Here is a 19748-nt window from a genome sequence, read left to right on the forward strand (position 1 = left end):
AGGTTTGTCTTGTTCGCTTAGTCACATAAAACACATGCAGAACACACGGCACGATGGAATATTAGCTGTGGACAATAGAAATGTAGAAGAGAAGCCATGAGTGTAATCTAAGGAAGAAATTCTGTATTTGTTTGTAGCCTGCTGACTTCTAAATGCCTGTAAAGTGTTTCTTGGATGGGATTGCTTATCCATAGTAGGGCCTTCTGCCAGAAGGATCTACAAGTAACTGAATTAACTAACCATTTTTTCATTCTTCTCTCCCTTCCTCTCTGTCTTCCGGTGTGCCACCGAACTATTTTCTCCTCTGTTCATTTAAAATCTAGATCTCATCAAATACTTCCCAGTCGTCAAGTCCTGAGCCAGTAAAGCCCAGTGGGAAGTGGGTACTCTTCCAGCTGGCAGAGGTAAAGTTACACCCATTAGTGTCACAATGGGAAAATGTGTGCATCTTTCCCCCCCAAAAGTATGAATTGCCTAAGGTTTGCTCTAGTATCAAAGTTAGTATTTCCAGAAGCACAAATCAGTAAATAATGGAAGAGTAAGAGAATTAGGCAGTGGCAGTGGCCCCAGGGAGCTCGCTTTTCTTTATACACTTGCCAATGTGCATAGTCTCTTGAAGATCATACAGAAAAAGTTACGCTTCTTTTTAGAAAAATTAGCCTCATAACTATAATAAAAACAATGCTCAGGACAATGCCATTCTTCTTAATGAGGAGCTGGATACCAGGATTCAAAAAGTAAAGCACATCCCTGAATTGGGGACCAAGAATAAGAAGGGAAAAGTAGACTCTGAGATCATCAGGGATCTGTATGAAGAGTTGGAAGTTGAAGGAGTGCATTAAGTTCTGAAACGGGCAGCTGTTGAACAGTAATCAAGCATACTAGGTCAGGTTTCCCAACACTCCTAGAAATTCTCAGTGAGTCTTCAATATACCTCGTAGAGGTCTTCCCTTTGATATGGGTGAATTACTCAAAAACCGTTGAGGCTTGATGTGCACGTATTCTTCTTCTTGATGACTGAAAGATGAAGATACGTGCTGCATTTGAGGCGTAATAGGAGAGGATGCGAACATCTTACTAGCACACCTTTTCTTTTCCGTTTTTTTTGAAATCACTTCCTACTTGGGTGAGGAAAATGGTTCTCTGTATCCCATCTAGTAGCATCCAGACATATATTCTTGCTTGGTGAGGTTAGTCCCTCTCAGGGAAGAAAAGACAGAGATTGGAAGCACTGAAATAAAAGTATTTCATGCCTTGTTCCATGCTACTATCTGACTTTATAGGAACTTACCTGAGTGGAAGACAACCTGCCTTACCCTACAGGCAGTCAGTCCCTGGTGGGTGGCAGTAGAGTTTGCGAGCATGTGCTACGCTGTCAGCAGTGCCTGGGTGAGGGTGATTACACCCAACCGTGACCGGTGATCCCTAAGGGCATTCGACTACTGCAGCCCTGGGACAGCAGGAAGGCTGGTAACACCTAGTGAGGGACACCAGAAGTCTCTGAAGTGTCCTCTTCCAGGACAGCAGCAAGCTTTGAGTAGTGCTGTTCTGGAGTAAGGCTGTTGCTGAGTCCAGCCTGACTTTTGGAAGTCAGCATCAGAAGCTGTGACGTGACTGTGAAGCTTGTGAAGCTCTAATTTGGGGGAAGGAGAGGTGCTTGTCCACAGGAGTGTGGAGTTTTTACTGCAGTTGGCGGAAAAAGCGAAGCTGAGTCTGTCAGCATGATGTTTGCATGTTGGACAGCTTTCCGTGATCTGTCTCTCAGTGATTGCTCCAAAGGTTTCCTACAAGACTAACTTCATATGCAAAATGAATGTTGAAGGCTCTGATTCAAACTGAGAAAAGCAGGGCATATGTTCCAAGCACATCCTCCTTATCTCTAGCTCCTGTAGTACATTTGAGCAACCTGGTCTAGTGGAAGGTGTCCCTGCCCATGCAGGGGGGTTGGAAAGAGATGATCTTTACGGTCCCTTCCAACCCAAACCACTCTATGACTCTATGATCAGTGCTACTGATTTTTTCCAATTTTGGAGATCTCGGTAAAGTTGGATTGTAATTGGAGAAATCAAATGTGGGAGATTCAGCTTAACTTTTCAGACAGCAGTTCAGGACCCGGTTTGGAGCGTCCCAGATAAACTGTGTTCATGGTCACCTTGAGGGTGTCTTAGATTTGCAAGGTTATTTGCTATTTCACAGTATTTGACAGATGGTGATAAAATAAAATGAAGAAGTGGGTTAAATGATTTTTTTATAAAATTCTGAGAATTTCTAAGTTTCTAGAAATGGTTGGAGCAGGCGCTCTGCAGTCGGAAGCCTGGGAGGCTGTTGCTGATCCGCTCTGCTGAGTCTCTTGCTGTGCCTAAAAGCTGCTTGGTCCTTAGCCTCCAGCGCAGAGACATGAGAGCGAAGGGGGGCAGTGGTGGAGTGTGTGTGTGCAACGCAGATCCTGAACACGTGAAAGGGAATATGAGAAGTTATCATCTCATCTGATCATGTGGAAAACGTTTGTAGTACCTGCATGACAAAGAGGATAGCTACTGATGCCTCTGCTGAGGGAAAGGGGGGGGCACAAGTCAATATTCTAGAAAAGTCAAATAGTTTTGCTCTGAATTGGAAAAAACGGATAATCTTGTTACTCAAAGCATTAGACAGATTTTTCTAAGTAGCTCTAGGCCTTAGAACTGTCCTGCACTGTCACTGATTCACTTAATCTGAATCTCTGAGAATGGAGTGGCTTTTAGATTGTAAAATATTTGGACAAATTTTACTGCCGAAGACTAGCTCAATCTCAGAAAAGAATTTCAGCACAATAAAAGAATAACTGTTCTGAGCCTAACTACTGCGGGCTGAGGTTGTGTTTTTATTGGTTAAAATAACCTATTTACTGACAGGAACTCAAAGTGTGACTATGCTTGGACTCCTGTTTTTTTAGCAATTCATGTTGTCTTCACACAGAGACAAGAGAAGATAGCAGAAAGAGAAAAAAAGAGCAGCAGCACAACAACTGAAAGAAAATGGAGAAGGAGGCCCAAAGGCTAGTGACAACAGAACAACACAAAATTGATGTAAAACTGTCCCAACAGAAACCAGGCGTCAGTGGCAGTGCCAGTGAAAAAGAGAATGTCAGTTCTACAACATCCACACTGGTATGGATTTAAGTATTTCTAGGACTTCAACACTGCTTAGTTTCCATGCGTTCCTCAGGTCCTCTTAGAAGCCAGGATTCTCCCAAAATATCTTGAACTACTAGGAAGTGTTTCTTAAAGGAGAAAGAAAACCCACAGAAAATCACACCTTGATGGAAGGATGTTCCCTGCACTAGTTCCGTTCCAGCAGCCTTCTTTGCAGCAAAAGTGACTGAGCCAGGATGTTGACTGAAAGACACTTTTAACAAACAGCTGAAGCCCAGAGAAAAGCATGTAAATACGCAGTGGTGGGAAATCTACTGTATTGTCTGTGGTTACCTGAAACATGTAATTAAACAGTTTTAAAGACCCCTTTGCTTCCTGCCTGATAAAGAATGTCTGCTGTTGCCTTTTTATAAAAGTATCGGTAAATACTTCACTGTTTCCCCTGGGAGATCATACTGACCTGTGCAGAAGAAAATGACTTGTTATGGATGACCTGCGACTCCCAGTGTGCTCCTGGCAGAGCACGCTATGGTAGAGCACAAGTTAAAGCTGAGCACTGAAGTGGATTTCTTGTCACTTTGTCCCTTGCAGCACCCTGTGCTGCCGTGCCCACTCACAGCCCTGTGGCGGGTACCAGAAGGACAGCACTATACAACAGCTGTGCACGCTGCTCCTTTCCTGGGAACGTAGGGGAGCGATTTAATCACTTACTTGTACTAGTAAATTTGTATTTCTAGCAGAAATTCTTCTACTGCCTACAGCTAGGAAAAAAAAAATCCTCTCACCTTTTACTCGTTGCATAGGTAGTACGGAAGAAAATTTTGTGTCCTCCTGTTAATAAAGCTAGAGCGAAAATTTTCAGATCAGTTAACAGCGCTCCTCAAATTCCATTTTTGTACACTTACTGTATGTATTTACAGCGGAATTCCCCTCAGAAAAGTGTGCGAGTTAAATATGCAGTAGAGACAACGGTGCTTTAATGGAGAAGAAAAGTTAATGTCTGCTGGAAGGAACGGTGTGTGGGAGGAGGGGAGTCGATGTGGTTCTTGTGTGCAGCTCAGAGCTTCAGTGAACACCTCCTCCGTCTCCTGCGGTGTGGGTGCCGGTACCCCTGAGTCCATGGGCTGTAGGGATTGCTTCTCTTGTGACAGAGGAGTGAAGACAGCAAGTTCTGTGTCTGAGACTTGCTCCCTGTGCTCCTCCTCCACCCCCCTTTGGCACACAGGTCATCCCTCCACGTTGGCCAAAGCAATATAGAACAATTCACCTGGATGCCAAGTGATAGCTTAACAATTCCAGAGGTCTTGTTGCCATTTCGGTATACCATCTAGATTCTCACTGCAGCCTGCCATCCCACAAAATCCCATGCTGTTAGGAATTGTGAAGAGAGTTCCAGTGACACCTCCGCAGGGTAATGCAGTGGCACAACGCCATGTCCCAGAAGACAGGTGCAGGGAGCAATGGTGGGGAAAATGGGAGTGTGGGGAGAGAGTTGTACGCAGCAACGAAGAACAACTTTGAATCTTGCTGTCTTGCACGATGCCTGGCCAATTTCCCAGTGACCCTCCCTAGGGTTGTCTCAGAGATTTAGTCCTTGTCCTGCTAAAACTACTTTTTTCTTCCTTCATTGAACTGCCGTCTGTGGCATGTGTGCTTTGGAAGACCCGAGTTTTACCCATAGAAAATCAAGTTTAAAACGTGTTCACTTTGACCAAATAAAATGAAGGCTTTCTTCTGCAGTGCAATAATACTACGCCATGTCCTGTTAACTCACTTTAGGTGGTGGTTATTATTCTAGAGTTTAACCAAAAAAAAAAAAAAAACCAAAAAAAAGGAAAAAAAAAAAAGAGAAATAAAGAAAAAGCTTACTAGTTGTTGCTAAGTTACTGAAGAATAGTCGGACAAACACAGGCTAAAGATGGCAGAAAAAATTCCTTGTTAAGGTAAAGAGGTGGGAAAAAAACCACAAATGAAACCAACCATGTCATCCTCTTACCTACCCTGTACATAGAGAGAGATTCCAAGCCTTTGGTTTCCTGTCTGAGAGACTTGTGATCAAGGCTTTTTTCCCCATAGCTCACTTACTGCAATTTAGAGGTGCTGTGTCAGTGTGAGTAACGAGGTTACAAAGATCGCTCCTTCACACAGAAATGCCCTTGTCCTACACACCGTGATTGTCTTTCCGTGTGTCAGCTTGTGCTTTCTGTCCGAGTGCTTTTGGCATAGAGCGGTAACTCCCAGCTGCTGTTCCGATGATGGATTTAACTGATGGCTTTCTCCATTTCTTCATTGCAAAGGGGCCCCAGGCTTGGTCCCCAGCGTTTCAGATAGTAACATCAGGTTATAAATGGAGAATGTCCCTAGGTTCTTGGGTTGAAAGAGAGGCCTGGTGTCTCGGCCTGATTTAGGACCAGCCTTCAGGATTTCTGGATTCTGACTTGTGCTTGGCCACTGACGCAGCGTGCAGTGTGCAGGTAACTCATGAGGGCTGCAGTTACAGCTCTGGTTAAAGTCAGCATGGTCAGCATCCCTCAGTCAGGCTCTGCAGGCTCTGGAGGCATGTTCTGCTCTGTCTCGTGACTGGACAGCAGGTGTGTGTGCTGTGTTTCTGCTTCTGAGTGGATGTGGGAGAGAGGCAAGTCAGCATCGGCCCGTCAGCTCTGCGCAGGCCCGGGGAAGCAGCAAGGCCTCGATGAGTCAGCATCGGCCTGTCAGCTCTGCGCAGGCCCGGGGAAGCAGCAAGGCCTCGATGAGAAACAGGCCTTGGGAGAAAGATCAGAAACTGCCAGGCTGTGCTGAGGTGGCAGGGAAAAACAAGGGACAGCTGCAAGGCTGAGCTGTGGAAAAGTAGCAAGATGTCTGAGACAGGGCGTATGGACAGTGAAACTAGTAAGATTGGTGCAAGAAACAATGTGTCTGTTCAACAGTTCCCCACTTGCTACAGGAATCTAAAGCAAGCTCTTCTGCAAAGCAAGCGTTCCTGTTACCAGTTTGGAAGAAATCAGTGTACCATACAATTAAATGTTTACCTTCAGGTACTGGAAAGCAAAGAGCAAACACAACTTCTGAGGCCTCCTATAATATTTTGGTGACAGCTATGTGCACAGGTCAAAGTTCCCTTCTCAGATTTAAATTTACAGTGGAAGAATGAGATCACTATAAAGAATTGAGATCAGGTAGAGACGGATGGCACATTTCAATGCTTAAATACTTTACTGGACTGGGACTCTGTGTTTCTGAACTCTCTAGCCAATAGTCCTTCTTTCTGCAGTCTCGGCTCTGGTACCCTCCAGACACTCTGACAGGAAAATTTGATGTTAAATTCTAGTATTTGAAACTATTTTCTCCAAATTAGCTCTCACTTCCATCCTCCCTCTGGTATCCTGCAGGGAGCATGCCCGGAGAGAAACTCACCTGACCGGCATTTCAAACACATTCCAAGGTGAGCAGAGTCTACCTGACACATAATTAGTTTTTAGAGGTACCTATGGTAAGAGTGATAACTGTGGTGTAGTTGAGAGGAAAACAGACAAATTGAAACCTGTCATGCAGATATTGGAAGTTAGGTGAGAAGAGTCAGGTGCCCTTATTACTGAAATGGAAGGTAGAAAGATACCTGGAAATGTGAGAAATAAAACTCAGGATGTTTTTATTTAGTTCTTTTGTTAGAGCCGGTTTTTAAAATAAGAGCTGTCAGCAGAACAGATGTATTTTTTCGTGTTTTACTTTCTGAATATTTATTTATCTTTACACTAGTAAGAGTGTGGCTAAAACCAAATCTTCATTCCAATTTTTTATTTTCTTGCCAAACGCCTTTTAATTCTCTTCTGTTGAATATTCTGTTGGTCCCTTAGTGCTTCCTTGGCTGTTCTTCTGGTTACCCTGTAGCACTCTCTTCTGCGGCCCTCTCACTGTCTAGTCTCAGTTCTTTTCTAAAGCACCGCTCATTTGCATGACTCTGTGCTGATTATCCGTGGAAAACGCTTGCTAACCTGGAAAGATGTCAATGGTTTTTAGAATTACAAATATATCAGGAGCGTTTAGTTACATCCACAAAGTGGCACTGTTTGACCTTAGGACGGTTGTAATGGTAGGGTGTTTTTTAAACAGCCCCACATCTGCCCCCCCTAGCCCCTCCCCCATCCAGGCAGGGCAGCTCCTCCCCTTCCCCCCCCGAAGGGCCCCGTGGGGTGAGGGGCGGGGCTATAAATAGTCCTTGAGGCCATGGGGGGGGGCAGGGGCCATGCCTGGGTTCCCCACCCCTCCCCCCCTCCAGTCACACCACAACACTTCATTAACTCTTTAATTCATTGATTACCAGTGCTGGGGGTGTGGGAGGGGGACACCACACCAGGCCACGCCCCCATAGCCCCACCCCTTATTTAACATAAGCAGGCTGATTAGCCATAAGTCACCCTGATTAATTACTTCCTCACGCACAGGGTGTTGAGGCCAATTATTTGCCTGTTGCCACATGCCCATGAATAGTTCATTGCCATGGTCATTCGTTGTGCCCGAGTCATTATGTGTGGTCTTTAATGAGGGGTGATTAAAGGGGTGGGGGGTAATTAATGCCCATGGTTAATGGGGTGGGGAGGAGGAGGGTCCTGGACACTGGGGTCCCCTTGGGGAGGGGGGGAGGCACATGCTAATGACACGGGATGGACACAGGTCAATGTGGGATGGACACAGGATGGACACAGTACCAACAGGGGATGAACTTAGCATGGAGACAGGTCAACATGGGATGGACGTGGGATGGACATGGGTTAACATGAGATGGACACAGAACAGCGGATAGACAGATTGACACAGGGTCAACATGAGATGAACACAGGATGGACATGCATCAACATGTGGACATGGGTCAACGTGAGATGGACACATGATGGACACAGGATGGGCATGGGATGGACATGGATCAACATGGGATCGACACGGTGCTGACATGGGATTAAAACGTGACCAATATATGATGGAGATGGGGTCCACGGGGGATCGACATGGGAACGACACGCAAGTGACATGGGGTTGACACGGGATCCGTGGGGCATCAACGTTGTTGGCATGTGAATGACACAGGATGAGCACATGAGCAACATGCAACTGGCACGAAATTAACATGTGATTCAGGGAAGATCCACGGGGATTGGTTTAGAGCTGACATGGGATTTACATGGGATTAAGGCAACGGCAATGGGCAATGAAGAGGTGGTTGACATGTGAATGACACAGGATGACACATGACCAACATGCAATGAACACGCAGCCAACATGGGGTTGACACGGGATTAAGGCAAAATCAATGGGGACTCAACATAGAGTTGACATGTGGGCATGGGATTGACACGTGAGCAACACACAACAACATGGGATGAACAGGGAGTGAACATGGGATTGACATAGGATTGAGACAGGACCAATGGGAAATCAACAGAGGGTTGACTCACAAATAACACATGAGCAACATGGGATTAACAGGGGACCCACACGGGATTGAGACCCAATCAATGGGGAATCAACATGTGAATGACACGGGACTGACACGTGACCAACATGGGATTACCATGCAACTGACACATTACCTGTAGTAATCAACACAAGGTTGACACGCTCTGCTCTCATGCAGGGGCACAGTCTACCCCTGTCACCACTGCACTGCACAGAATTGTTGTCTGACCTGGAACTCTGAGGAAACCGTCTGCCTCCTCCTTCTCCCAGCTGAGAGGTCACAGTCTGTGGTTTCCATGAACCGGCTCCGGAGCCCATAGCCCTGTCGTGGGGATCTTCTCCGTGCTCTCCCCCTTGGCGGGGTTTTCTCCCGAGCAGCCCTGGGTGTGGGAGCCAACTGCGAGCTGCCACTGGAGGGCCCCGGAGCTGCGTCACCTCTGGGAGCACAGTCACAACTTGGAGGAATAGTTCTCCTCCTCCTGCTCCTCACAGAGTAGTGGTGCTCCATGTCCTCCACGAACCACCTGCGAAGATCACAGCTGTGCAGCGGGGATCTGCTCCGCACTCTCTCCCTTTGTGGGGTTTGCGCCGAACGAGTCCTGGGTGCAGGAGCCAACTGGGAGCTGTGGTTGGAGGGCCCTGGAGCTGCCTCATCCCTTGGGACTTGGTCACAGTGTGGAGGACTTGCTCTCCACCACCTCCTCCCCCTCACAGAATGATGGTGCTCTGTGTGCTCCACAAAACGGCTCCGGAGCCCATAGCCCTGCCGTGGGGATCTGCTCCGTGCTCTCTCCCTTGGCAGGGTTTGCTCCCAAGCAGCTCTCGGTGTGGCAGCCAACTGGGAGCTGCTCTTGGAGGGCCCTGGAGCTGCCTCATCCCTTAGGACTTGGTCACAACTTGGAGGACTTGCTCTCCACCACCTCCTCCCCTTCACAGAGTGGTGGTGCTCCCTGTGCTCTATGAAACGGCTCCGGAGACCATAACCCTGCCGTGGGGATCTGCTCCGTGCTCTCCCCCTTGGCGGGGTTTGCTCCTGAGCAGCCCCGGGTGCAAGAGCCATCTGGGAGCTGCCGCTGGACGGCCCTGGAGCTGCCTCATCCCCTGGGACTTGGTCACAGTGTGGAGGATTTGCTCTCCACCACCTCCTCCCCCTCACAGAGTGGTGGTGCTCCCTGTGCTCCATGAAATGGCTCCGGAGACCATAGCCTGGCCACGGGGATCTGCTCCGTGCTCTCTCCCTTGGCGGTGTTTGCTCCTGAGCAGCCCTGGGTGCAGGAGCCAACTGGGAGCTGCCCTTGGAGGGCCCTGGAGCTGCGTCACCTCTGGGAGCACAGTCGCAACTTGGAGGAATAGTTCTCCTCCTCCTCCTCACAGAGCAGTTGTGCTCCCTGTCCTCCACGAACCGGCTGCGAAGATCACAGCTGTGCAGCAGGGATGTGCTCCGGGCCCTCTCCTTGTCACAGTTCCTCTGGCAGGGGGAAGAAGGACTGAATCCGTGCTCTTCTTTGTTGCTCTCGTCTGGCACGGTGTCCAGCACACGGCCAAATGACTGAGAGCAGAGCGAGCACACAGCTTCCCTCCTGGATACCAGCCTTAGACATCTGCAGATGAGGCAATGCAAGGAGGAGCTCACGCAGGAGGCCGTGCCTAGCTGGCCTGGCCAGACACGGATCAGCCAGCCTGAAAATGCCTCCCATGCCCCTGCCCAGGTCAGCCGGCTGGTGCTGCCTAGTGCGGAGGAGCCGCTGTTCTCTGCAGAGTCCTCTGTGCCCACCGCCACGTCCTGCAAAGAGACCTGTGAAAAGGTCCTGCCCTTTCCTCCTGAAAGGACCACAACCATGGGGAACCCCCAGAAGCTGTGGGAGGGGACAGCTAAGGGCCTCCCAAAGGCTCTCCGGGAGGGCTGCAAAGGCACAAGGGGCAAAAGTGGAGAAATGGGATGGGTCTAGGCGGGATGCTTTGAGAGGGAGCAGTGGTGCAACTGTGAGGAAAGCTGGAGTGTGGCAGGGAAAAGAGAGCAATGTCAAGATCCCAGAAAGAAATCCCCTGTCCATCTGATACCCTGACCCACCTCCCCAGTTACCTCTGTCTGATGAGGCAGACCCTGTGGTTCCACAGAACCCTCCTGTTTGTTGCCAGCCACCCCCTGACTGAAGAAGGAATAGGCAGATGATGGTGAGGAAGAAGCCCTTTCTTCAACTTGCAATTCAGAGCACCTGGAGAAAAAAAGAGTGATCTCTGTTTAGGGCTGTTCTTGCAGCCTCCTTTGGGGTTCAGTCATTTTCTTGAAGCAGTTTCTACAACAGAGAGAAGACCTAACCAAGACTGCAAATGGGAAGTTCGATCATGGTCTTCCCACAAGGTCCCCTGCGACCTCCATTTCATAGAATCATAGACTCATGAAATAGTTTGGGTTGGACGGGACCTTAAAGACCATCTAGTTCCAAGCCCTCTGCCCTGGGCAGGGTCGTCTTCCACTAGCCCAGGTTGCCCAAAGCTCTGTCCAACCTGGCCTTGAACCCTTCCAGGGAGGGGGCAGACACAGCTTCTCTGGGCAACCTGTGCCAGGGCCTCACCACCCTCACAGGGGAGAATTTCTTCCAAGTATCTAATCTAAATCTCCCCTCTTTCAGTTTAAAACTGTTACCCCTCGTCCTGTCACTACACCCCCTGATAAGGAGTCCCTCCCCATCTTTTCTGTAGGCCCCCCTAAAATGCTCTTCTCTCTCTTAGCCAGCTTCAGAGAGCAGACAAGTAGCAGTTTACACCAAGGCAGCAGCCTAAAGCCCAGCGAGGAAAGATAAGGACCGACATGGGGTAGTTCAGATTTGACAGCACTGAAGGACGCAGGTAGTAATTGTCTCTGATGACAGAAAGAGAAACATAGAAATAGAAACAGAAAGAGGATGAGAAGAAATAAAGCCAAGCCAGGAAAAGGAAATGTACTCTGATCACATTTTAATATTTGTTTTTACCTGACATAAAACAGCAAATAGGCTTGCTGACTGAGGACTGTGTCGAAGTCACAAGGATCCACAGACTCATCGTTCATCTCGTACCACAGTCCATCGCTGGCCTGTAAAAAAAGGCATCGATACCCAGAGATGAACTGCGTGGTTCCTCAGCAAAAACACAGGCAGAAAACTACAGAACCAAGAGTACATCAAATCAAAACAAATCCAGTCCAGCTCCTAAGGAGACCTTCTCCCCCAAAACCTTGGCTGCCAGTAACACTGCCATGAACATTTGTCGTCCCCAGCACACGTATTTCCTTTGCGAGGAAGGATGTTGATCTTTACCTTCACGTAGCAGTAGAAGTGTCCTGTGTGACAGGTGTCACCACTATGTACCAGGACAGCATATAAGGAGTAGAGGAGCGGTTCTCCAGCTGTCTGAGACGTGTACGGGCGAAGATCCAGGTACTGGGGATACTCCACAAGCTACGGAGAGACCGAGAGGGCTCAGAAATGATCCTGAACTACTACATGAAATAGCCTTCCAAGACCAGGGGCCAGAGGTGCATAAATACAATTTTGGGGTTCATGAATACTTGGTTTTCCCTAAAGCAACATGTCATGGTTTGGGGAGCAGGAAACTGTTCTTGGCCAAAGCAGCTCTGTTGGAGCAGAGTACGTGCTGGTCTTCCCACAGGAACTCTCCCCTCCCCAGAAGAAAACGAAAAACTCAACATAAACAGCTTGTGAAAGAGCGCACTGCTTTGGGAGATCTGCTCCAGGAAGAGGAAGTTGCACTCCCAATTGCATACACACCTTGCTGATCTTCCTGCCGGTGACATCTTCACACCTTTTCAGACACACCGTGAGAACCCTGGGCACGTGATGGACTGTAATCTTCTTGGAGGCAGCAGCCGTCTTGTCACACCTTGAAACCAAGCACAGAGCCAAGTGCTGAAATGCTCCCTGTCTTGCCCCAAGAAGGCCAGCTAACCTTCCATGGCTCACACATCCTCATGCTATTTTAAGGTTATTCAGTACCGTAAGGCCATATTAAAAAAAAGCTGCGTCTCATTATGGTGCATTAAACCTATCTGAAAAGGTGACGTGTGATAGATGACATACAGCACCTTCACACACAACCTCGTACTAATGTGTTGTTAGTAATCATCTTACTTGCTACATTTAAAGCAGTTTTCACCATCCAGCTGCTGAGGTTTCACAAAATTCTCCAGAGCTGCAGTGACAGATGATGCGGCCTGGAGGAGTGAGAAAGGAGAGCACTGAGCTGCGGGAGATACCCTCGCCCAAACACTGACTAGTTTACACAAACACCCAGCTAGGTGATGCTGAGGAGAGCCACTGTGAACCCACAAGTAGTGTCCAGAATGAGCCAGAAAGAGGGTGTTATGCTCGACATTTCCCTCATTGCCCAGGGATTCACGGGGCTATCAAGAGCTGCATCCCTGTGCCACTGCTCAGTTGAAAACAACACAACCCGTCAGCCTAGGAGCCAGACGGGTGTTGAGGAAGAGCAAAGGGAAGAAGGATGAGAGTACATCAAGGGTGCAGAGAGGAGAACGTGTGCTTGTTCAGCTTAAGGCCAGCACCTACAGGGACACCATTGCCATGGCCTCCCTAGGAGCATACCATCCACTCCACCTCCCACCCACCACCAGGCTCTCCTGCGTTTGCGGGATACATTTTTAAGTCAACTCTGTTGATTCAGGAAAGCTACAGGGGCCTTGGGACATCCCAAAGCACAGTTACAAACCCTCTTACTTTTATATCCAAAGGAATATCCAGGAAGGATCTGTAGGAATCGGAAACCGCGTTGCAGCTCAAGCACGTGACTGGAAGGCAAATCAAAATGTTCAGCAATACGGGAAGTCAATTGACTGTGCCAGTTTACGTCCTTCATAGCTACTGCGCCAGTCACACCATCATCTGTTTATCACAGGCAGACAGAAGGACACAGACAATTCCAAGGAGAGCAATGGAAAAGTACCTCTGGATCTCAGGGAGCCCATAAATATTTGATGGACAATGGTAGTTGATCGAGAAGAGATGTCCAAGCTGGAAATAAACGGTAAGACAGTTAGCTCCTCCGAGTTTTTTGCTTTGTCTGAAAGCTCTTGGTGTGGGGTTTCCTTGATGGGAGTACATCAAGGTGATCAAAAAGCTTGAGAACATTGAAAAGTAATTTGCTTATGCTTACTTGCTGTCCCCACTCAGACAAGCTCTCTGCATGGCGTTGACAGTGCGGTGTAAGAATTTGCGTGCGCCTCCCTGCATGCCAAGCTGGAAATCTTTTCCTATTCCTAAAAGAGAAGTTAGTAGTTCTCTCCTACAAGAATGGAAAAAAACCCTGTAAAAGCAACTGAAATGACTTACGTGTGAGAACATGGATGACAGCCCAAGGCTGGATGGCAGTGTCTGAGGATTGCAGGGCCTCGTTAACGTGCTCTTCCATACTGCACATCATGCAGAGGTCTTGCCGATGACCTGAAGAGGGAGGGAAGCAAGCTTCTCCGGTTAGCAAAATACCCATAGTGATGGGAAACCTAATGGAGATCTTGAAGTTATAAGAACAGTCTCCACTCCTCTTCTCCCAAGCTGCCAATGTCCCAACAAGCCCGGCACATTTTGGCGCGTAGAAAACATTCTTCAGAGGGATGCTAAACTGTCGTAAGTTTTCTTTTGCAACAAGCAAAGCAAGTTAAATTTGCAGGAATGGGGACCCAAGTCTAGAAAGAGGTGCCTTTCTGAAGATGAACACGCCTAGATACAACAAGAGACTTCTAGGCTTGAGTGTTCAAACACCACCAACTCGGGGGGTTGACAAAGAAGGGCTGCCTTTCTCCGAAATCAAATTCCAGATTCTGGGAATCCCTGGGAAGTGCCCAGCAGATTTACAGGGAGATGTTCCTAAAAGCACTCACACGACTGGCTGTGCTCCCGAGAGAGCAGGTAGTTGGCCAGAGGGGGTGTGTACGTCAGGCACTGCAGGGTGGAGTTGAGGAAGCACGTATTGCCCAGGTTGTAGAGTCCCGCTCCAGCTCTCCGCCGCTGCTTCCATTCCATGCAAATCTTCTCCGGGGGATAGAGGATCCTTTGTGGCGGAGCCATTCCCTCAGCAATGACTGCAGGGGAATGACATTCGAAAAGAGATGAGGCGATATTGTTGCACAAAAGCATATTTGAAAGTCGAGTTCTCTGCAGGAGCACCCAGTACAACCAACTCTACATCCAACCCAGAAGCACTGGGAGAAGCCTCACGCTGACATTGAAATTTACTGGTCAAGAAACAGTTTTGGAAATTAGTCTGTTCCCCTGCTTACTTTGCCGAAAGCCAAAAAAAACCCACGCTCTGATTTCTGTGCCTCAGGCTACCTTCCTTTCCCTCTAGAGTCTTGAAGTGGATTATCAGGTCAAGTCTTCCCTGATCCTGATTGTAACTTGGTGAAAACAAGCATCTAGCCCAGAAGGTAACCCTACTGATGTCCGATCTTTCTACAAGCAAGGGCATCTTTCCAAGTCTCGTACTAGTGGCAGAGGAGTGATAAAATGTGTTTTCCTGTGTGTAATTGAAAACACCTGGCTAAGTCTGACTGCTATCAGGAAAGGCCCCAGAATTCACTCTAGGTTGTCAGCACACCAACACTCAGGGCTGGAGCACCAGCCACGTTCGTTGCCTTTGGGCATTCCCAAAATCCCGACCTGCTGGGGAAGCTGTTACTACTCACGGGAGACGTTCCCCATTGAAGCCGTCGCTCCTCTCAGGAACAGAAGACAAATCTTTGGATGGCAAAGGATGTTGGGGTGCTCTCCAGAGAGAGAAGATCAGCGCAAATGCCTGATTGCAAAACAATGATTGAAGCTCAACAAAATGTTTAAAGAAACCCCAAACACAACCCACAGAACAGCATCTTCCCACAAAAGTCTTCCAGTGGTACTTGTGGCTGATGCAAGCTGCAGGCTGAGAGCCCTATTGTCCTTACTACCCCCCTACTGACAGCAATTACAAAGGCCCTCTTGATACTTTTATCCCCTGTCTACCTACTCTTTATGATCTGTCCTGAAAGTCAAATCATAATTACCTTGGAAAGAGGATGGAAGCTGAGGAGAAGTGGGAAGTAAACGATAAATAGTTGGAAAAAAGTAGGCACGCAGGTTCCAAAGGAAGGAGCTGAGTTATCCCGAAGGCCAACTCAGCCCAACTGGCTTTCGCTGGCCCACTTTTCAGAATACCAAGTCCTGGCCAGGTGAGATCACAAGTGCCGGGTGGGTGTTGCATCACTGCCCCTTTGTGACACGGGCACGCGCCATGGCAACGCAGCCGCCACAGCCCCAGCAACGCCCGTAGCCAGCATCTGGCAGCCCCTGGGCTTCCCCGCGCACTGCTGGTGAAGGGCTGCTCCTCCGCGGACAGAGCTCCCACCTCTTCCCTGAGCTGCGCCAGCCAGAGGAATGGGAACCTGCCCAGGGCTGTAAGCGTGCCTCCTCACAGCTTTGGCTGGCACATTCGGGTTGCTGAGAGTTTCTTTTCTACTCTTCGAGGTTCAGACTGTGTGCGTGAGACTCATGGAGCAAAGCACCTGGTCTCTTACAGGTTCATCTCCAAGGAATTTTACCTGCCCCCCAAGATACAGCCACAGGTTGACTCTGAACTAGCACTACCAAAGAAACACCTGCAGCAACTGCGCTGGGTTGACCTTGGCTGGCTGCCCGGCCCCCACCCAGCTTTGTTCTCACCCTCCAGCTCCGAAAACCGTTCCTGTGCAGATTTTAAGCATCTGCACATTTTCAGCTGCCTCCAGGAGCTTTCTATCAGCCCCAGCTTTGCCAGATTCCCCCTCGGGGTGGCTGGAGGCAGTTTTGTTCCTGACCCGCTTGGCTTAGGTAGGTTTAGGCTGTTAGGACATCTGGTATAACTCCTTGCTCCCGCTCAGCGGGCAGTTAGTATTGCTCCTGCCCCAACGAAACAGCTTCTTGTTATTCCTGCCCCACTTGAGCTGGCCGGTTTGGCCCCTGCCCCTCCTGGGTCATCTAGTTTTCCTCGGTCCTGCTTGGGGCGGTGAGTTGTACTCCTGCTGAGCTCAGGACAGTTACTTTTGCCCCTGCTCCACTCAGGGAAGAGTTCTCTTTCTATCCTCCACTTGGGGCATCCAGTCTGGCCACAGCCTTGCTTGGGTGGATTTTTCTCATCATGTCCCTCTCAGGACAGCTGGTTTTTCCCCTCCCTTGCTTGGGGAAGCTAATTCTTCCCCTTCTCCACACAGGGTACCTGGATTTAGTCCTGCCCTGCTCAGGTGGCTCTTTATGCCCCTGCACAAATCAGGGTGGCTAGCTTTGCTCCTGCCCCGCTTGTGGTATTGAGTTTTGCCCCTGACTCTGCCCTGCTCGGCGTGGCCATTTTTGCCCCTGCCCCAGCAGGACCAGTGAGGCTCCAGCGCCATTTTCCTGGGACCAGCCAGCAGCCGAGTGCTGTATTTGCTTGTCACACCGCAGCCTCACCTGTCAGGACAAAGTCAGCTTTGCTTCCAGGCCCCCTCTAGCACCGCTCCTCCAGCTGCCATCTGACATTCAGAGGTGCAAAGTTCCCTCCCTGTTGAGCTCATGGCAGGGTCAGGGCCCAGGAGCTGGCAGTGCCTGATGCCACCCGGGATGCAGAGGATCCTGGCAGCTGACTGTCAAGCAGCGTGTGCTGCTGCTGCCTGCTCCTCACGCACACACTTCAGCTACAGCTTTTGGGCTTATGCAGCGTGGCTTTCGCCACCCTTCACAAAACACCACGGCAGGCGGGCGCAGTTGGGTGAATGCGGCTGAAGAATTCCTGTGCCCCAAGAGGCTCCTTTTACGGAAGGCATCTTGTCCATGAGACCACCTGGACAGAGTTTTTTCTTATTTGACCTTTTAGTATTATTCCTCTGAAGATGCCTGGGGAAAAAAAAAAAAAAAAAAATTTAAAAAATAATATATATCAATTTCACTGCTGTTATTAGTAAAGGCATCAAGAAGCCTGACCAGGACCAGCTGCCAGGGCTTCCAGGCTCTAGGAAGCTCTGGCAGACCTGTGCAGACTATGTCTGCCCACATTAGGCATTATTGGCAGTGGAAACACCAAGTGGCAAAGCTATCTTCAGACTTGTTCCATTGCCCATCCCTGTGGTATCTAACAATGCTTTAACTGAGATAAAGAAAAAAAGAAGGGCTGTCTTTGTTTACTGCAAAAGCTGCTGCAGCGATCCAAAGCTTGATGCTTTGGGATTGTCTTTCTTCTTCAAGAACATATACTCTCTGGGTGGATTTCAAACACACATCCTGTCACCTGAGGAGGATCTTCTTGACCAAGAAGTTTTGTCACCTCTGTAGCTCTCTGCAAGTTCAGAGCACAGAAGGAGACCCAACTAGTCTGTGATGCTCCTGCCAGGCACCATGAACTGTTCACTGGCACCGCTGGAACCCAACGACTTTGCTAACCACAGGGATGACCGTGCAGCCGAGGAGAGGATCTGCCTTCCTGCTCCTTTGCAGCGCCCCAACATTTTGCTCCAGCCCCTCCAGGCCTCCGATGCCGTGGGGACCGAGCCCAGAGGAGTGAGCACATCAGGGCAGCAGGAAGGGGCAGCTTTTTAGACCTCTTTCAACAGACCTCTTTTCTGCCTCTTTGGCCTGGTTTTCGGCTGCCACTCTTGATCTCAGTGTGCCCACAGGAAGAAGATCATCAGTGCCTGAGGATGTGTAGGAGCCTCGGGGCTGCCTGACTGTCTTCTCCCTCTTTGATGACCCTCTTTGCTGGCTGCAGCAGGGCTGCTGGCAAGGTGCACAGTGGAAAGACAGCAGTCATGCCTTGCCCAGCAATGGGGTAAGGACAGCAGATGCTGAACATATTCACCCAGGAAAACTCTTCCGCTCTCCTACTGCCTCCAGCCTGTCCCCTGCTGTTCCTCCCCATCCACTCCAGGTCCCCTGTGGCCTCCAGCCCAAGCTGGTACAGCTACGGCAAGCCAAGATGTGACCCAATCTGCAGAGGGTCCAGGTGATTAGGAACCATAAGCTAAGCTGTGCTATAAAATTCAGTGCTACACTAATAAAATGTGCTACACTGATGCTGCTTGTAGAAATCTTGTGCTATGCTGATCATAAAATTATGTTAACAAAATACAGCTTTAATTGTAACTACGACTTAGTGCCGTCATCATTCTGCCCAGGATCCCCAGAAGTCTGTCTGTCCCCATAGTGCCGGGTGACAGCCCTGACCAAAAGGAGACAGAGGGAGATGCAGAATGACTGTCCAGAAATGGCATTTGGCTCAGGGGGTGTGCAGGGCAACAGAGACCCAGATCAACTGATAACAAGTCCCCATGGTCACCTTTTCCTCCTTTTCCCCTCCCAGGTGACGCTGATCAATCCCCAGGCACCTGCAGCCATGTTTTGAGTCTTCCATTCGCTGTACACACGCTGTACATCTGGAAAAATGTGGCTCCAAAACCACTTCCCTGAAGGGTGGTGGTAGTTATTTACTCAGCGCTGGTGCTGGCACCAACACCCCAACATCTATTTAGAGAGCTAGATTTGATCTCCAAACGTAAGGTCTTGTTTCTTTTTTCTACCTAAAGTGAAACAAGCAGTGCCTTTGAGGACAAATGGTCCTCTTCTACATCTAACCAAATGGGAAATATTGCCCAGGCTTTCTGGGAGAACTTTATTTAACCTTGACCACCACAGTTCCTGTTTATAAGCAACAGGTTTGTCTTGTTCGCTTAGTCACATAAAACACATGCAGAACACACGGCACGATGGAATATTAGCTGTGGACAATAGAAATGTAGAAGAGAAGCCATGAGTGTAATCTAAGGAAGAAATTCTGTATTTGTTTGTAGCCTGCTGACTTCTAAATGCCTGTAAAGTGTTTCTTGGATGGGATTGCTTATCCATAGTAGGGCCTTCTGCCAGAAGGATCTACAAGTAACTGAATTAACTAACCATTTTTTCATTCTTCTCTCCCTTCCTCTCTGTCTTCCGGTGTGCCACCGAACTATTTTCTCCTCTGTTCATTTAAAATCTAGATCTCATCAAATACTTCCCAGTCGTCAAGTCCTGAGCCAGTAAAGCCCAGTGGGAAGTGGGTACTCTTCCAGCTGGCAGAGGTAAAGTTACACCCATTAGTGTCACAATGGGAAAATGTGTGCATCTTTCCCCCCCAAAA

At 48.9% G+C, this 19748-nt stretch overlaps 1 protein-coding gene and 1 long non-coding RNA gene across 2 annotated transcripts; both read right to left on the bottom strand.

Annotated features, from left to right (window-relative positions):
• Positions 1-6757: 6757 nt before the first annotated feature.
• Positions 6758-8915, bottom strand: LOC141930356 (uncharacterized). The gene is made up of 2 exons (XR_012625279.1): positions 8717-8915; positions 6758-7123 (listed from the first exon to the last, which is right to left on the bottom strand). It is a non-coding gene; the product is annotated as an uncharacterized LOC141930356 (long non-coding RNA).
• Positions 8916-10855: 1940 nt separating this feature from the next.
• Positions 10856-17077, bottom strand: LOC141930460 (ubiquitin carboxyl-terminal hydrolase 42-like). Its single transcript, XM_074841310.1, has 14 exons — positions 17054-17077; positions 15283-15392; positions 14479-14679; positions 13931-14041; positions 13755-13857; positions 13545-13612; positions 13319-13483; positions 13187-13221; positions 12713-12795; positions 12353-12464; positions 11882-12022; positions 11558-11658; positions 11349-11445; positions 10856-10879 (listed from the first exon to the last, which is right to left on the bottom strand). The coding sequence occupies exons 2-14, from the start codon at positions 15296-15298 to the stop codon at positions 10856-10858; spliced, it is 1257 nt and encodes a 418-aa protein (XP_074697411.1). The 5' UTR covers positions 15299-15392; positions 17054-17077.
• Between the last annotated feature and the right edge of the window lie 2671 nt (positions 17078-19748).

The sequence above is a fragment of the Strix aluco genome, chromosome 15, assembly GCF_031877795.1.
Source record: "Strix aluco isolate bStrAlu1 chromosome 15, bStrAlu1.hap1, whole genome shotgun sequence".
Lineage (NCBI taxonomy): Eukaryota > Metazoa > Chordata > Aves > Strigiformes > Strigidae > Strix > Strix aluco.

Bases quoted from the DNA above. Each gene is read 5' to 3' on its own strand.
- LOC141930460 (XM_074841310.1), bottom strand. The intron at 13,222-13,318 runs GTAAGAGGGTTT...CCGCAAACGCAG, and splicing joins ATATTCCTTTGGATATAAAA to GAGAGCCTGGTGGTGGGTGG. The intron at 10,880-11,348 runs GTAAACTGCTAC...TCTCTGTTGTAG, and splicing joins CTTTAGGCTGCTGCCTTGGT to AAACTGCTTCAAGAAAATGA.